The sequence below is a fragment of the Paralichthys olivaceus genome, chromosome 9 (genome assembly GCF_024713975.1).
Source record: "Paralichthys olivaceus isolate ysfri-2021 chromosome 9, ASM2471397v2, whole genome shotgun sequence".
NCBI lineage: Eukaryota > Metazoa > Chordata > Actinopteri > Pleuronectiformes > Paralichthyidae > Paralichthys > Paralichthys olivaceus.
The window spans coordinates 15,286,763-15,306,628 of record NC_091101.1 but is presented as its reverse complement, the minus strand read 5'-3'; the positions used below and the strand labels follow the sequence as shown (position 1 = coordinate 15,306,628).

The following is a 19,866-nucleotide window of genomic DNA, read 5'->3' as shown; positions in this document are numbered from 1 at the left end:
TCAATAACAATTTCTTTGTAAAATGAAAACACAATAATTGAATATTATCAGATAGTTTTACAAAAGAAATGTAAAAAGGGTTTGTCCTTCTTGCAAACACACCTGCTGCTTTATTTAACGCACACACCAACAGGCACACACACACACACACACACACACACACACGCTCCCTTCACAGCAGTTTAGAACCCGCCCACTAATCTCACAAGGGCCCACTTCAGCTGCTCGATAACAAGTAGCCACCAATTAGAATCCTGGATTACACCACAATAATTAACAAACCAATCAATATCCAAAATCCTTGGCCCCTGCATTTTTATAAGCTGTCCCAAAGTAGTGTGAGCTCCCACTTTGTCCCTCTCTTCCTGATCTTCCCCTTGTATGTTCAATAAAAGTGTGTATTTTAAGCAAATGTACTGTTGTCAACGTACTTTGTTTTCAGAATGAAACGACATGGATGGAGAGTGGACTTGTTTATGAAGACATTAAGGAAGATTATGCAAAGTTTGACCCATCTGTTGACCCACAGATAGTCACGCAAACTGTATGTGGTGCATATACAAAGCTGCATGTACTCACAATCAGGGCGTGCTCACGACCCATTGTGATGACTGTCTGGTTAATGATCCTCAGCAGAGACACCACGATGTCCTGGATGTGCTGAAATGTTTCCCCCTGAGGAAAAACAGAGACGGCGGGCAGGGGAAAGATGGAGAGGGATGACAGAGGAGGATGGAGGTTAAAAAACAGATCAAGATTGTTAGATTTCGTCAAGTATGAACTTAAACAAAAACACACAGATGCAGAACAGTCTGCATCTTCCAGACTTTGCAGACTCGTCAGGTTTTGTTTGTTCTGAATGGATGGATGGCTGATCAAATGAAACATGGAAGAGAATAAAGTTCTCTGAATCTCAAATTTAAAGTCCACTCAATTTTCCAAAAAATGATGCAGACCATCATTTAGTTTATAAACGTCAGTGTAGACATTTGAACCATAAAAGGCTGCTGACATTTTTCATGTTTTCATATTCTTCTTGTTCTCTTCCCTTTGATGCAACTTTCCTGTCAGGTTTCTCTTTCTGCATCCGCCCACAGGGAAAGGAAATGGATGAGACGTAGTGAAAACTGTCATTGTGCTCAGACCCATCTGTTTCCTAGATACAATTTTAAAATAACTGTTTATGGCTAAGTGTTGATAGTGGCAGCTTAACTTAAGTGAGAGCCTTCACACAAGACCAAATGCATTTTGGTTGTTTAGTCCATTTACGGCAAAAGAAAACTGCAAATAGAGTTTGCAGCTATTCCAATGGTTGAGCCAGGGAGATAGGAGTCTTTGAAATTATATTCATCTAAAGTTAATACTCTCATGGTGGAGATGCCGATGAGAGATGAGATGAGATGAGATGCTGATGCTCTAAATATTGGAGAATGACAAGTCCTTTAGAAAATGCAATTTACTGAAGATCCACAAGTTAATTCACAAACATTCAAATTTTTTAATAAATACTGGGAATTCATAGATTCTGAGGAGATTCATCAAGATATTATTATTATCATCATGCGATTGATGACCTGGATGCACTTTAATAGGAATGGGGCCTGAATAAGGACACATTCAAAATGGGACAATGGCCACACACACACACACACACACACACACACACAGTAGTCTTCTACATACGTCAGCATTAGTGCCGCTGGGCGTATATCTTTTGTGTGTGTGTGTGCTTCCTGGCCCAATTATACATATGTGTACATTGTATGTCCTTGTAAAAGCTGATCAGCAAAGCATAAAAAAGACGAACGAAGGTCTAAAAATCCAAGAAGTAGGTCAAAAGGGTCAAGTTCAAAGTTCAAACCCATCCTGGTCAGTGTGTGGATGTGTGTTTGTGTGTGTGTGATGGTGTGGTTGCTGGTTTTTTTGCGTGTTTGTGAGAGTGTCGTCCTGATGTGAGATGATTGAAAAGAGTTTGTCAGAGATGCTCTCGCTCTCTGTCTCTCCTGCAGACCGGAAACACACAATGTCTCTCCTTCTTCCTCTGTTAGTATCCCCCCTTTATCTCTCACACACACACACACACACACACACACACACACACACACACACACACACACGACATGGGCATCTGTCTGTTGCCTTATCTTCTCTTCCATCTCTGTTTGTCTTTGACAATCCCTATAATTTGGAGACATCTGTTGACTGACAACTTAATCAGGTACCACCAAGAGAAGAAAAGAGAGATGGGTGGAAAACAAAGGGAAAAACGGAGGTACGAGATGAAGCGAAAACATCTCCTGCCTTCTTCTCCTCTACCTCTGTTGCTTTTCTTACTCCGAGCACCTGTTCTCTTTCTCCACGTCCTTCAAATATTTGTTATAAAATCCCTTCACCTTATTGTTTATGAAACTTTTCCCCCTCTGTTTGTTTAGCTGTTAACCATCAGTCCTTCTTTCCCATTCACTGTTTTTATCATTGTCCTAGAATTTTTCCTTTGTCACTACTTTTCTGCTCTTCTCCATTTTTCCTCTGAAAAGTTTTAAAAACTAATCTGACATAGTTTGCTTTTTTGGCCAGATAAGACATCAATGTGTTGGGGGGGCTTTTGATGAGAGCTGTGTTTTTTATTTTCTTTGATTGTGCTTGAATGCGCACATTTAGATCAAGAATCAGATATGAGGGCCGGTCCTCATCCTGACAGTGTCTCTAACACTTTGATATCAGAACCAAACAGCAGAAGGTTTTATCTAAAGACCATTCCCCTGATTAATATGGTCACTTTTTCATCACGCTCAGGGTGGAAATGAAGCTGAAATGCTGTTATCAAAAGGATAAAGTCCTGTAAACACAAGATAAATTCCTAAAATGTTACTGCTTCCCAATTGATCAGCAACTGAAAAGACAATGGATCTGAAAAATTGGAGGATCAAACTGTGTTTCAAGGCAAAACAACATATTTGCCAAAAGCCAACGGTAGCATTTAGTTATTTACTAGCCAACATCACTTTTCAATACTACTGTGATGCTAAAATAAAGGTGCTATAATTCCCAAATGGCTGATTAATCCACATTTTGGACATATTTATCGATCTTTCAACAAGAAATGAACAGGATGGAATCTAGCTAGCTGATTTACATGAACTCTTTAGCTGTCTGTTCACCCAACCTTTTAAATGTTCTGGTTGAATCAGTAACAATCCCAAGAACACACATTTAAACTAAAAGCTTTATTCCAGTGCAAATTTTACCTACCCGAACACCGTATGTTAATTACAGATTTTCACTATCTTTAGTTGCTGATAGATTGTGAGGCAGTGAAATGACAATGAGTAGTCAGATTTGGAAATGCAACCTGGAACACAGCAGTAGCTGATACGACATACGCCTACGACATGACATAAAGGAGGACAGTGTCTGACGTGTGAATCTGGTGAATACTCTTACTGTAACTTATCATCCAATAGTAGACATTAGTCTTGTGTAAATGGAAAATGAGGATCACTGCTTTTGTGGTGTCTGCACATCGTTTCATGTCTTTTGGACAGTCAGCCACTGCTTATGTTTTTATATCTCAACTGACTCAAACTCATCTCATTATTGCTTCTCTCACTGTCTCTCTCCTTCTGGCTCATCTTCATTAGTGCTATCCAAATAAATAGAGCTGGAAAGACAGAGCCATACCTTCACTTCAAAGACTCAGCAGGCTGTCAACAACTTGCAGTAGCAATTAAGAAGCTCTCTGCTGGATACTACTGATGTATGAGTTGTGTGTGAGTATTAAAAATGTTTAGTTCTAGAGCGTACCAGGTTTTGTTCCAACAGACAAATATGCAGCGACACGTGTGAAACAAAAAACTATTTGTTTCTAATTGGTCAAGACCTGCTTCGTTGCACGGCTGTGAGCCTGAAAACTAAATAGCTTAAGGCCAGGCACTACATTCTTAAGGAGGCAAGATCTAATGTGCTGGTACAAAGCTCGAGGGGTAGTTCAAATACATTCTATGAATCTGAAAAGAAGCAGAAAATGTCTTCCTATACTTGACTCTAACATTCTCCCAATAATAATGTTAGAAAGATGATGTTGTGTTGTTTTAGAGCAAATGAAGCTTGACAGTTCAGCCGCTTTCTGTTCACTGGTAAACCTCATAGACTGTAAATAAAGACGGACGACATGACAGGTCCCCAGTGAAGCTAAAGTGGCTGGCTGCAGTATGGGTCATAAATCCCACCTCCTCCATGTTAGTGGATTTGTTATGGGCCAAACTAAAAAGTCAAGGTGCGTGTCACATACATTTTTCTCAAAGATGGTTTCTGTCATTTCTTATCACGCTGATGGATGTCTAAGGGTTAATTTCTTCAAAGTTTGAGACTTGCGATTGGTCCAGAGCCTGTGCATCAGCGAGACCTTGGTAGTGCAGTCTATGTGGTTGCCTTAAATGGAAGCACTTTGTGTTCATTATTATCCTGGTTGTTTGGTTATATCTAATTATTAGACAAATGGTGTGGAGACAAACTCAAACTGGTGTTGCTGCTGCTTGCTTCTGGCATCAGGGTGAATCAATTGGGTTTCGCCTCGAGTTATGACAAAAACTGATATTGTTTCCTACTTGACATTTGATTGCCTTGCGGAAACTGTATCAGCCATTATAAAAGAAAAAAAGAATGAATGTCGGACATAGCAAATGATTGGAAAACTACACAGAAGACCTGTAAGGGTAACAAAAAGTAATGAGGAATGAGAGGAGAAATGAGGTGACAATGCAGAGAAAAAGAAAGAACAACTTGGTGTCTCGCCTCAGGTACAAGATGTGATTAGGGGCTGGCTGTGCTATATTTGTAATGACAAGGAACAGCGTGTCATTAAACACCCACTGCAAAAATGTAGGTGTGTGTCCTAAGGAATCTCAACTCTCAATATTTTCTGACAAATCAATGCAGCTGTCTACTCTGAATGCAGGTAAATGATAAATAGATGTCAACGGACACATAATTATCTATTTGTGTGTGTCTCACCACACTGTCCCGGCTGAGGACCTCCAGAATGTTGTTGAGCAGCTCCAGGCTGTTCCTCCTCTCGTCATGAGGCCCGTCAGCCATGCTGGCCAGTGCCCCGCTCAACTCCCGCAGCATCATGGGTAACAGCACATCACGGCACTCTGAAGGAGCAGAATCATACATGGTCAAAGATGACAGGCTTAATAAGAAGACACAGTAATAGCGGCAGTGGTAGGGTAGAGCGGGTCGTCCACTGACCAGAAGGTCAATGGTTTCATCCCTGTCTCCCCCATTCTGCATGCCGAAGTGTCCTTGAGCAGGACACTAAACCACAACTTGCTGTTACAACATGCACAACCTGTGCTCGCAGTTTATGATAAAGTGCTGCACATAGATGCACTGTATGAATGAATATGGCTGAAAGGCAAAACTTTACTGTAAAGCACTGTAAGAAAGTGCTACATAAATCCAGATCATTTAACATTTTATAAAGCGGGCACATTCATTTTTTAACCAGAGAAAGATAACTTCCCAATCTGCACGAAAAAAAATGGAGAATGTGAGATAGCGTTTTGAGTTTTTTTAAAAGAAAACCTTCAAATGGGGGTGGGCAGCCTCTTGTCTGATAGGCTCAAGTACAATCTCTTGACTCTTGCTTTTATCAGATAGTGATAGCTGAGAGACAGGGAGAGAGGAGTCAAACTGTGGATGTATTTGGGGGCATTCGTATATCAGGTCGCCACAGACAAGCATTTCTTACTTTTGTCTGTTCTGGCCTTTCAGGTCAGTCAGGGTGATGGTGACTGTCAAGAAAAGAAAAGTCAAGCATTGTGCTTTCGAAAGGAATGAACAAGTTTGCAGGGACACACTCACAGTAATGAAAAAGGCCAATCTTGAGCCTCATTACGGCCAAACTGGATGAGTTACAAGGACAAATGCATAAATGAATAAGATTAAAGCTCTTTGGTGGAGTTTGTGTCCAACAAGCAGCTTTCACAGGACTTCATTTTGTTTGAGACAATGTTATGCAGGCAGCTTTTGGGGTGAGCAAGATTGAAACCTCATTCAGAAGGACAATTTGTGAATGAGCACTTTGTGACCACTCCAAACCACTTGAACCAAACAAAGTACGAGGGTTCAAAAGTTTCAGTTTGTCTGAAGAATCGGTGCTTAACTACTCTCCAAATCCTTTATGGATGTTAATTGGTCACAGCTCTTCTCTGGGGGGTTGTTCAAAGTCATTCTCATAGAAAATCACTAAAGGAGTATAGCAGCAGATGTACTGTCGGGAAAGGTGGAGAAAAAGCAGAAGATAGAAAAGGATGGGTATTGAAGCAGTTTTCATCAAGCAGTTCCCAATTTCCTGAAATCCACCAGTCTAATAAAAGTCATGAGTGAATATCTTTTCATAAATTTGCATCTGCTTCTTTTAACAGGTGTGATTAATCTTGTCAAAAGTTACTTTCTACTCAGTCGTAAAGTTCAGATTGGAACAGTGTCATCCTCATAAGGTGTATCATGAAACAATGTGCTCATTATTGATTATTATGACTCTGGTATCATTTTATGAAGACTTGGAAAGATCCTACTTTGAAACATGAATATAACTCATCTTTCAGCCAGTGTTTGGACAATGGCCTATATGAATTAAAAAAATTAATATATGATGTAATAGAAGCCAGACATGAATCAGCAGGTTATTGAATGACTCAGCTCTTAGAAAGAATTCTAGTTAGATTTTTTTTTTTCCAAAGCACAACACGAACTTTCAAGTTGCTGAATGTGTTTATTTATTGTCCCACATCAATATTCTAAGTGCAGCAGCAAGACATTTCGAACACAGTGATTGTTCTCGGCATTTACTCAAAACTCAAAATCTTTCCTGAAAGGATTCCTGTGCGGCTGAACATAAAAACAGATCTAAAACCAGCATATGTTTTATAAAACTTTCAAAACTTTTGACTTCACTGAGAAATCGTTGATAACTCGGCTTTTGAAACCATGTAATATTTTCTTATTTGATGATTTAATGATAGTTTGACACATCACACTGTGAGACAATTCAAATCAAATTGATTTTTGAGGAGGTCACCCTTCTCTGATTATCATCTGTGGTGTTCAGACATCAGCAGCCTTTCACATTATGTTGAAGTTAAATAAATAAAGCTGTAAACATTTATCAGTAACTGTATCTCAACAACAATTGAAATGATTTTTGTTCAGCAGATTGGCCTTTGTTGGTTTTGGATTATGGATCAGAGACAGGGTCAAATATAAACAGTCGATACAAACTAGTTTAAAAAATATATAAGAAAACTTGTCATTCTCATTTTCTTCCACTTGCCTTCACCCCCCTCACACCCCCCTCACACACACACACACACACAAACCTCCCTCACCCCATCCCTCTCTTGTAGCCGCAGGTAGACAGAGCCCATTAAAACCTCATTTGGACTGATGCTCGTTAGTTCCATTATTAACTGATCCAAGCCCCCTTGCCTGCTGAGTGGACCCTCGTCACAACAGTCACTCCATCACACTAACACGCAGAGGAATCAGATGAGTCACTGGACGCCCACAGTGACTCAGAGACAGAGCGTGAGGAGACAGAGAGGGAGACTGGACAGGTCTGGGGGGAGGAAGAGATGCTGGGAATGATTGGATGAAAAACTAAAGTTGCACCATAGTACCATGCAAATGAAACATCACACTTCATAATGAACATTTTATGAAGACAAATTAAAAGAGAGGTGCTTTAGATACTTTGTGTTTTAGTGGAAGCTCTGCTAAACCTGTTTAATCCATCACAGCAGAAACTCATCATCTTTTGTCCTTTCACACAGAGGAAACAATGTGTTTTATAGCTGTGTTTTTGTGCTCACAAGCTGAAGAATTAATCCATGTGCCTTCCGGGAGCTGGATGTACCATTAAAACTGTGGAGAGCTCCATTCCCCTGGTGAAATGACCCCAAAGTCACCTGCTTCTTTATTTCTATTGATCTAAGAAACAAACCCAGCTGATGCTGCGAGGTGCAACATGTTCAGGGGTAGTGGAAGTGAATTAGAGAGTAGATGGGGGGTTGAACGGGTATGTTGCTGTGTTATATACTGTGTGCTTTTACTTTTTACTGTGTCAGGAGGCAGCCGGAATGGAAAAATAACCTCATACAGCAGGTTTCAAGGTCCATGTCTTGCCTCACTGACCTTAGGTGAATGTGCAGGAAGATGGAACAGTATATTTACTGAAGCTCCGCTCATTGACTAACTGCATGTTGAGTATTTTGTCACTTTTAGAAAAGAAGAATAGCATTTATCCTTCACCTTATGCAACATAAGTCTTGTGTTACTTACAGTCACTATGGAGGTAATTCTACTGTCCCGAACAATATCGATTTTTGGGGGTTGATGTTGATACAGATGTTAGGGAGGAAAACTTTTCAATATCAACATATCGGTCGATATATACATTTAAGATACTGGCAATGATTCCCAAGATGTTTTTTAATTTGCAAAATAAAAGTTTTCATATCAGCAAAGATAAACGCTGATATGAATGTGTCCATGGCTCCTATTGGCCAATAATATTCAACTGATAAATACACTTTGAAAACAAACTGATAAATATAGGATGTGTATTTTTGTATTGTATACATACAAACAGACATACTTTAATTGAATCTTTATTCTCCTGTTGCATTGATTTACAGATCATGACTTTTATTTCATGGTTAGTATTTTTTATATTTTAATATTTAATAATTGTATGACACTTATCCAGAAAAAAGGTGTAACTGAGAGTTAAGGGTTGAAAAAAAGCTCCTGACAGAAAGTGAAATTTCAGACACTCAGACTTTGTATGAGCTTCTTGTCCTCGCTGACAGTCTGCTTGCCTCTGGTTGACCTCTCTATGAACTACCTGCTGCACTGGAATAAAATATTTTTTTATTGCTTTTAATGGAAATGACATATACTGTGCTCTTCTTGGAGAGTTTACTGTACATGCAGAATAACACATCCTTTAGTTTAGTTTAGTCAGCAGCTTATTCTCAGCTTTAAATTCAGAACACATGTAGGAGACCAAGAGCCTCTTAATAGCCTGCTCGTCTCTTGAGTCCCTCGACTTTCACAGATCTGTCCGGGTGGATATTGTCTGTTTTGATCTCGCTTAGAATCGGCCCTCCTTCAAATCGCCTCTGGAGCCTCCTGGATATGAGCATCAATAGTGATGAAGTACAGACTGCCTTGGTAACGATCCGTCAAGACTCTAGCTGATCGTGTTGGGTCCCTGATGTGGCAGTGCCTTTAACTTTACAGGTATTTCTCTCGTTGGCCTCGAACAAAGTAAAGAATGTTAATATCCACTGCTGCAGCCGGAGTGGTAGGCTTCTCAGGGATGGCTTTGAACTGCACTATTTTCCTGGGGGCCGTCAGTCTTGTAAGAACACTAGCTACAGTGGTGTGCTGCAGGTGTAGGTCGTTCTTCAAGAGGATATTTGAAATCTCTCCTATTTCAAGGACTTCCTGCTCTAGGGCACGGCACTGTGACTGATCGAACAAAAGCGGTAAATAACAACTCTTGCACCCAAATTAGTAGCTTTTTTTTTACTTTTCTTCAAACAACAAATAATGCTTCCTCACAGTAGACCATTTCAGAGGTGTAATTAAACATGATGGATGCCGGCTGCATTTCCCCTTAGACTATTTAAAACAGATATTGCAGGAGCAAATACTGTGAAGGAACGAGTGGAGCCGATTTCCTATTTGCTGACTCTGTACGTTTCCTTCCACACCCTCCATCTTGATTCACATTTATTGTCCTTACATTGCATAACAAGAAATGTAAGATGAAGTATCAATAACCAATCTGTGCTGTCCCAAGTGTCTCAAAAGTTTGATATGATCTATGACAGAATTAAATATAACATGTTCATGCCGTTGGAATAGAGGCAGCTCAGCACAGACTCACAGAGACACGATGGCATCACGTTCCTTTATACTCTTGTGTTTCTAGGTTCCACTTGCCTGAGTGACTTGGTTGCATTTGCCCGCGGTGCAACAGCGCAGTAAATCAATTCAGCCATGCTGTGGAGGAAAGCTTTGCCAACACGTACTGAATGGAAATCAAGGTCTTGGGGCAAACATCAGGTTGAAGTTTTTCATCTAGCTTCCTCTGTTTGCAGACAAAGACACACACAGGTGACAACTTATATTCAAAACCCTTATGAAGAGAGCTTTGAGGACTCATCTATATTCACCAACTGTCTTTTCATTCTGGACCTAATCTCACACTTGTATTTCTGATGTGCCTCCATGTCCCCAAGTGTGACTTGTCCTTTTTGTTTCCAACTTGGTGTTTCACCGCTGTTTGATGTGTTAGAGCTAGAATCTCTTTGTGCGTGTGTGTGTGTGTGAGAGTGTGGCTATGTGTTTGGGTTACCAAGAGCAGACAGCCGCCAGCGCTGGCAGGCCACCATGGAGAGCGGCTTTGATGGCTCAGCAGCAAGCTCATCTCTTCTCCCTTTCCATATTTCTTCATTTGACAGCCAAGCACAATAAACTATAGCAGATGATAATGAGATGCAGTCTAAATTTCTAAGACCCCTATAAATCTGAGGACGTCTTCCTCTCTTTCTCTTCAAGCCCTCCCTCTCTCCTCCGTTTGGTTGCCATCCTTTGCTTTTGGGAAGATAAAGTGATAGAACAGATGATAATGAGGAGGATTGGAGGCGCAGAGATGAGTAAATCTCCTGAGTTGAGACGGGGCTGGGACCAAGCCAACTGTCTTCCTGCTCTGTGATGACAAAATGTCTCTCTCAGGTTTCTCATTTCATTTCATGTCACTGTGGGTGTCATCCTCTCATCCACTCTCATACCATCACCTACTTGTTCCATTTTTCCCTTAGTTTATCTTGAAACACCATAGAAATTTAAAGCCCCACATTTACTATTTGTACATTGGTTGTACCCGTCTGTCCGCACTTGTCCCGCTCTCTCTTTTTAATAATCACTGGTTCAATCTGGTGCGGTGATAAAACATATTTGACGCGTATGATTTGTTAAAGCAAGAAAGCTGTCTGGAAATGGTTTAGTAGGATAATATTATTTTTTCATAGTGGTGCATAAAATTGTCTCTCCTGCGCGGATGAGTGGTCTCCAGAAAGTACAGGCCGATAAGTTTTGGATGATGGTGCACTGCTGAATGATGGTTATATACAGTGGCAATGATATTTGAAAGTACATTTTTCCACACCAAGTTTTTCTGGGATGCTGATAAGACCCAGCACAGAACAAATACTGTCAGCAAAACCAAAGTAAACACAATCACAGCACACGGTGCTATTCCTCACACCATACATACAGACATACACACAAACAGACCAAAACTTACTTTGGCAAGAACTATATGAATGTATAACACCCAGCTATCTATCCTTACACTTATCTGGCGCGGGTCATGGAGTTAGCCAGACATGTAAGGTCTCCCAGACATCCTTCTCCCTAGCCCAATTTCCAGGGCTTCTTGGGGGATCTTGAGGCCGCTCAGATGGGATATGTAATCCAACCAGCAAGATTGATTCTACCGCGGGGTCTCCTCCAATTTGGGCATGCCTGCCAAACCTCCAAACGAGGGCGCACAGGAATGGACTAGATGCCCCAAGTACCTCACCCGTCTCATTTAGATGTGAAGGACCAGTGGTTCTACCTTTGAGTTCCTTCCTGATGTGTAAACTCACCCTCTGAGGATGAGCCCAGCCATAAAACTTATATTGGCCACTTTCTTTCAGAGAGCGTGACCATAAGTGAGAATTGGAACATAGACTGACTGGGAAATCGAAAGCTCTACCTTGCGGCTCAGCTCCTTCCTCACCACACCATTCCAGTACAACGGCTGCATTACTGCAGATACCATGCCGACCCGTCTGTCCTTCTCGTGCTTCATCTTGCCCGAGATACTTAAACCCCTTCTCTCAGGGCATCAACTCAACCCCAACCCCGGAGAGAGCAATCCACCGATGTCCATCAGAGAACAATGGCCTCCCACTGGAGGAGCTGACTCTCTTCCCGACTGCTTCACTATCAGCTGCAAACTGCTGCGGTGCGCGATGGAGGTCACCACCTAATGAAGCCAACAGAACCACATCCTCTGCAAAAATCAGGGATGTGTTGAAAACCAGTCCATGAAACTCCCAAACAGAACTGGACTAACACCAAGGATATGTTAATATTTGCTCATTTGTTCAGGCAAGATTTGCTGCTAGGATAACAAAATACTCAGATAATCCCCTGTGTTGTTTTTTAGATTCCGCCTATACTGATTTTACTCCGTGTTTCAAACGGTGTTTAAATTATCTTTCTGCTCATTTTTCTGAGTTACCTGCTGATTACCACCTCTTCACTGCTCACTCTTCCACGTAACTATTGAGTTAATTGACCAATTAGTCGTGACATTAGCAGGTACAGTGTTTTAATACATTTAACCCAAGGAAGATCAATGCTAGATGAATTCCTTGAGGGGAAGCAGCCCACTACTTTGACTGATGGTCAGATGTATTCCCAGTGTCCTCTAATAGGACAGTGAAACATTCCAAAGCTGTGGCTCTATTGAAGCCTAAACACATCTGATCTCAGCTTTTAAAATCTTTTGTCCTTCTACGTATTTTTTTGGATTATATAATCTGTAAATCTTTATTCATATCACATTAGAATATCATTCCCAATCTTCTTTTACTGCTGCAGTAATTTGTCATAGTACCTACAATCACATCCATCATAGCTTTTGTCTCCGCTGCAGTATAATTACCCAGAGTCCCACAGGGGATCATTAAGATATCAACAGTCCCAGAGATGTTATTTTTCTGTAACCTGAGAGTGGAGCCCACATAGCTGTGCAGCTGAAAGCCATCTATTGACAGTACCGAGCTGTTCCGTCACGATGCTCCTGAGCCGAGTGAACGTTAAAGCATCTGCACCAAACAAACGAATGGGCGAGTACGTTCATACAATGACCATTGTGTCCTCGTCCTTGTCTGCATTAATTTCCCCATGAGACACAAGCGTGGATGAGACTGTAAATGAGATGGTGAGAGAGAGTGAGGCAGAGACATTTCCTAAAATGATAAAACTCAATTCACTCTCCTCAATAGTCTCATCCTTCCCTGTTTTCTTCCACTGTTTCATCCTCAAACTCCAAAACCACATCCCTCTAGAGACTGGATGACAACAAATACACACCCCTCCCCCCCGCCCTCTCTGTCGCTCTCATTAACCTTCTGGTACTATCAACTCACAGCTCTACAGTCAGCATAGCTATTTTGGGTCAGCATGTACAACATTCAAAAATCATTTGGTGGCAGATGGCCACATCGTGTGCTTGACAGCATATAGCCGCGCACACACACACACACACACGCACGCACAAGCGCACACACACACACACACACACACACACACACACACTGCCTCCAACCTAATTTCAATTCATAATTCTCTGACAGGTATAGTGAGCACTTTTTGCTGGGTGTTCATGAGCATGATCTCACTGCATTAACAGAACAGTGTGACATGAACCTTAATGTGATGTAACGATAGCTTATGTGATGTAAATCATCACAGAATCATGCATCAGAGTGAGAGGTGAGGAGCAGAGAGGAGTGGAGAGGCATTTCAGACTGCTTGAAGACATGGCAGTCATACGACTATTACATTTTATGTTTATTATCTTACGATTCACGTGTTTGTCTTAATATGTCTATACAGGGGCACATGAGCACTTACTGGATCATCGAACAACACACATGCACACTCACACACCTTTAGCTGCTGTAAAACTGTCTGCTTTGACATTATCAGGACATAACCAGCTGCTTTGGCTACAACAAACAGTAAATGAAGTTCACTTGTGATGCATGAATACACTCATTTACTCTCAGGGTAACCATTGCACATACATCACACATGGCCAGGCACATGTCACGAGTATCGTCCATTATATCTTCTTCACACTTGCATGTATATTATAGGCCAAGCAAACAGCCCATTCTTAACAGGTCGATTTCAAAACACTGCTCTTATGTCGTTAAAGATATTAACACACAAGTAAATGAGTTGCATCTTGATTCATAGTCTATATCTTCGTCTTTAAAGCTCTCTTGGAAGCCAGATGTAGAAAACAACATTAACTATAACTGGGGCTTAAAGTGACCCGTCACTAATGCTGATTGGTGGAGACTGTGCGGACAACCAAGATCACTCAGCACTGATTAAATCCTGACGATAATAACTGTACAGTACATCACTCATCCATAATGACCAAGCATCGACATGCATTTGTTAAGTAATCACAGCACGAGGATATATAGGCACGGGTGTGAACAATGTCAATTATACTGTATAAAGTGTTGCAGTAAAATCCGAGCAATTTAAGTAATGAGATTTCTGATGTTTATATGGATTACTGTGATAAATTTAAAAGAAGAATTACACTTGAGATGCCACAGGCAGCTTTTTCTTTTTGATTTTCTGTCTCATGGGTTATTTCTATGCCTAGACATACCTTGCTGTAACAGTTAATCAACAAGCAAATTACAGTAAAACACTTGGGGTTTCTTTTAATCCATTTATTATGTACTACAAGATGGGTTACATGACAGCAGCCTTTTCTCCAGCTGTACAGATGGACTTGGGGAAGTGGCAGCCCAGCGGAGAAGAGGGTTAGTGGATTGAATCAGGGACGTTGACCAGCTTTGGGAAATGAGTGGGCAAACAAAATGACAGACTCATCCCTCTGTCCCTCTGCTCTTTGCTCTCCCTGACCTCTCGTTCTTTTTTTTTCTACCAGTGTGGATGCTCTCAATCTGTCGCAGTGATTGCCTGATGGCATTATAATTTGCCTTAATTAAGCCATAATGCGCCTGGTAAATTAAATTTTGTCTCAAAACCAGATTAACCCACGTGACAGGATGCACATGTGTGTCTGTGCATGTGCGCCAGCTTATGCATATGTGTGCATTGTATGTGTTTGTGTGTGTACACAGTATGCTCTTGCCAAGACTCTTAATCCCGGGAGCGTATGCTGAATAAAGCAGGGGTATTTTTGAGTGAGAGAAAAAAACAAACAAATCCCTTCCAACAGTGCCCATGGATGCAACCAGTTATGAGAAAAACAAACACATAGACAAACAAAAATAGAATAATATCTATTTTTCTTATTCGAGCGAATAACAACTGTATATGCAAGTATGTAACAACCTTCCATACATTACAGTAGTTAAAGAGGCAATCTCATCAGTCTTGTATCTCTCAATCCACTGTCTTTCATTGTTACGAGGTAACAATAGTGTTTGTGGCTTGAAGTATTGTAAAAAATAAAAGAACTGCAAAGTTTGTATGTATTCAGTATCTTCAGGGGTAACTGTGTGCCTGTGATGACGTCCCAGTAAACAAATGCTGTATTAAGTTACTGTCAATGCAAACCAAACATTTCATACTGGTGCAGCTTCAAATTAAAAACATTCAACTTGCAGAAAGCACAAATTGGCTTTTATTATGTAGTCACAGGAAGTGCATTGTTAGTCAGTGAGAACAGCCACGTTTGCATGTTTTGAGCAATTTGAAATCAGGTAAGAAATGAATAATTATTACATTTGATAAAAGGCTGTGGCAAAAAGTAAAGTTTGCCATCTTGATTTAAAAGAACTGAGAGTTACAGCAAACAAGCTGTTCTCTGGAAGCTTGTTCCAGATATGTGAAGCACAAAAACTGAATGTTGCCTCTCCATGTGTAATTTTGACACTGGGGACAGAGAGCAGACCTGAGGCGTCTGGATGGTTCAGAACTCAGCAGCAGATCAGAGATACGTTTTTTGGCCCTAAACCATTCAGTGCTTATAAACCAACAGCAGTATTCTGAAGTCAGTTCACCTGGAAGAAGAGACATGTCGAGCATTTGTAAAAGGTCTGATGCCATGCAATTAGAGAGTTTTTTCTAAAGTCCTGTTGGCAGTAGTATTGAGGCAGCAGGAGGAGGAGGATGTGGATGTTATGAGGTTTTTTTTTTTGAAAGGATCAAATTGTGTCGAGCCTCTTCAGTTGAATGAACACACAGATATCCTGCAGCTGATATGGAGGAAACTCACTGCAGGCCCTCAGGGGCTACTGACTTCTGTCAACAACTGCAAACAAGGCATGTGACTTGCAATTCTGAGTTCCATCTTATAAATACAAAGTAATAATGAACCTGGAAATGAGTTTTCCACCACTTCTGTTCAGTCTATTCTATTCTGCCCAGCATGGAGTCAGCTGTCATCTTTGTGGGTGCGATGTCATCAGTAACATTTAAAACAAATTAAATGAAACAAGCTCATTGGGTACGCATTGTGTCCAGCCCTGAAAAATATTTCACATATTTTGTGATTACCTGTTGTTTTTGTTAATATTTGTGTGCGTGAAGAAAGTCTAAGAAGAAGAAGCCACAGTGAGCTGTGAGAAGAAGAGCTGCAGGAGACAGACTCGTGCTGTGTGCTGCATTAAATCAGATCTCACTGACTCAAGAAAGAAAATGCGACCGTACCTCATTTTAAGAACAAATCTTCATGAGCATAAGATGAGCGTGATCGGCTTTTCCATTCAAATAATGTGATGCTAGATATCGGAAAATATCAACAGCCCAGAAAATCTTCTGGTTATAGTATCTTAGGATAAAATTTATGGAGTAAACAAATTCCCTCATTAGGGAGGAAATAAATCAAACCAATTAGGGAAAATACTAAGTGGGCACATAATAATATGGTGCTTTTATGATCCAGTTACTACCAATATTTTTGTATTAACGATTTTTAAATCCTCAAATAGAGGCCAATGAAATGTATTTTTATTTTTTTAATGCAGTAAAAACAAAACCAACGACCTGTTCAATCTTACTTTCTGTCAAACATGAGCTAGCAAGGCATCTACTGTCTTACAATGACACACACACGCACACACACACACGCACACCCCTTCCATCATCTAACCTCTGCTTCAGTGTCAGTGGCTTGACATTTCTCCCAGGAGACGCTCAGACAGACAGCTGGGGTTATTAAATGTGTATTGCAGTGCGGTGATCGGACACCGGGGGCCATTACCCATTATAAATATGTAATTCCGCTCAGCTGCAAATTTCAGCCTCCTGGACGAATGGCACCCGAGCATATACAAGCCCCTTGATTAGCATCCCAATGCTAAAATGTGTCTCAATTAATCTGAGTGTCAGCCCTCATTTGCCGAGGTGGGGAGGGAGATGGAATGGACCGGTGTATAGATGAAGAAATAAATAAGCAAAAATAAATAAATAAGTCCTCCTCTCCCGGCGGATGGTGGGAGAATGAGAGGAGTGGAGAGCTAAGGAGGGGCTAAATGTCACTGATAAACATTATGCAGGTTTGCTGACAGATTTAGAGTGAGCAGGCCTTAAACCTGCCAGACTGTTTATTGCAAAATAAGGCTCATCTCTCCATTTCTACCACAACTTCTCATTTTTTTCCACTTCCCCTCCAAGCTGTTTTGCCGTCATTCGGCACCATCCCATCTACCTCTTCTTTCCTCTCTATTATTCCTTGTTCCATTTATCAGTTATCAAACTTTCCAATCCATTCACCCATCCCTCTTGGGATGTCAATACTTTGTCTCACAAAATTGTTTATTTATTCAAATGTGGACAATGCATATTATTGATATTCGTTCATAAGTCCAGCATGTAAATGTGCCAGGTTGAGCCTTGCAGGCTTTTTATCTGCAGTCCCACAGGTTGATCACAGACAGACAGAGGCGTATCAAGCCAAAGCAGAAAAACAATAAAACAAAAAGCACTGAGACACAACAATCAGTGAAATTAGAGGGAAAAAAAGGACACAGAGATCTGCTCTGTATACCCTGCACTCTCCTTTTCTACCTGTTGTTCCCATGACTCCCTTTCCTCTCACTTTTGTCACTTTCTTCCCTTCACTCGCTTCTTTCCCGGTGACAGCGTAACTCGTGAGCGTGTTGTCAGCTAGCCGGAGTGCCGAGCCCGTCGTCCCAGCGCCTGGGGAATCAATCACTGGAGCCAGGATCAATACCAAAGGTCTGTATCCTGGGCCGGCTACCGGCTTGGGCTGGCAGCGACTGACTGATGAGCAAGGCCCCGCTGCTATACCCCGAGGAAAAAACACTACAGCTACTGCACACACCTCTTAAGAATGCACCACTGCACAAACACTGGAATGCACAAATACACTCACCCATATACATACAAATGTGTTTGCAGGTGAGTGTGAGAACGCATCCATGCACAAACTGGGGCGTCTTCAGTGTCTATAGCAGAGGCTCACATTCCCTCACGGTCTACTTCCAAGTCAGATTCAGTTTCTTAGTGTAGAAGCTTATGAGCCTCCACGTGATAAACGTCTATATTATAGAGTAGTGTGACATTAGCCCGCTCTATCTATCGCCTCTGCTGGGGAAACCAACACTTATCAGCCCACTACAAGCAAATTAGAGAGAAGTAATAGGTCTCAGCAGAGGAGGGGGGGTGAGCTCAGACTGGTGAGGAGGGTGTCATCCCTGATGTGTGGTGCACTTTGAAGCTACAATAAGGACTAAATGATGTGTCCCTAGACATGTCTGGAGAAAATGATATAAACGTGGAGCAGACACGGAGCGAAAAAGTGGCACATTCATGACAGTCAAACTGCAGCAGCCTAAAAACACTGCTGTCTTAACGGACTCAAACACTGGCAGTTATAACAGGTAACGCTAATATGAAAAAAAAAACTTTATATTCAACGTAAATGCTGAGAGAAGAAGAATCTACTCATTTTCTGTTTGCAATAACAGAAAATGGCCACGAGGGAATGTCAACACCACAAGGACAAAAAAAAAACCATCAGGTGTCCGACAAATATCTGTTTAGTCTTGAGGCTGCTCGTCTCGAAGAGAGCGACTTGTGCTGACCTTTACCATCAGTGGAGGCAAACATTAACAGGAGCCACTTGTGCTGATTGTAATAAGATGGTATTTGAATGCACTGATTGAAATGTCAGAGGAGGTGAACAAAGCAGGACCGTAATTGTGTTTTACAGCGACAACATCAAATATCAACACTTTCTTTAATCTCAGTAGAAAATAACCCACGAGATTGTTTTGTTTGTTTGAATTCTAGCTGAAGACAAAAATGTTGACTTACTTTTAACTTTTTTAATTATGTTACAAATGAATAAATAATATACTAATATAAAACAAATATATAATAATATAATGATTTGGATTCATTCATTCAGAATTGATTGTTGTAACCTCGAGCCAAGAAAGTTGTGTTTTCACCCCAGTCCATGTGTTGGTTGTTTATTTGATTGTTACAAGCAAGATTAAGCAAAAACATACAGGACCGCCTACCACGAAACATGGTGGAAGGATGTGGTATGTGTCAGAGAAGAATTCATTATATTGTGGTGCAGATCTGGACTTGGATACACTTTTTAATATTTATTAAATATATGAACTTAAATGTGGTTTAATGAGGGGACTGTGGCCTTGGCAGAGATATGCTCTCTACTGATACTCAGTCTAGTTTGTTTGTTTGTTTGCTAGCAAGATTACGAAAAAAACTACAGTAAAATATTTCCATGAGACTCAGTAATTGACATGAGCCAAGAAAGTACCCATTCAATTTTGGCACGGAATCTGGACAAATTAATGGGTTTGGGATTTCTTTTCTCCACTTTCTTTAACATTTTTACATTTTTATATTTTATTTCTCCATTCAGGTCTCATTTAGTCCTTAATGAGAAATATTAAGGGGACTACAAATGTGTGAAATTTGTTGCAGCTTGATTGAATTGAAGGGGACTACCTTAGC

General features: G+C 40.8%; 1 protein-coding gene across 1 annotated transcript in view; it reads right to left on the bottom strand.

Annotated features, from left to right (window-relative positions):
- dock2-like (dedicator of cytokinesis protein 2) overlaps positions 1–19,866 on the bottom strand; it is a 93,152-nt gene that overhangs the window by 45,955 nt on the left and 27,331 nt on the right. The window contains exons 25-26 of the mRNA XM_020085913.2: positions 5,014–5,156; positions 580–675 (exon numbers count right to left, since the gene is read on the bottom strand). Coding sequence (XP_019941472.1) covers positions 580–675; positions 5,014–5,156 — 239 coding nt within the window. The remainder of the gene's footprint in view (positions 1–579; positions 676–5,013; positions 5,157–19,866) is intronic.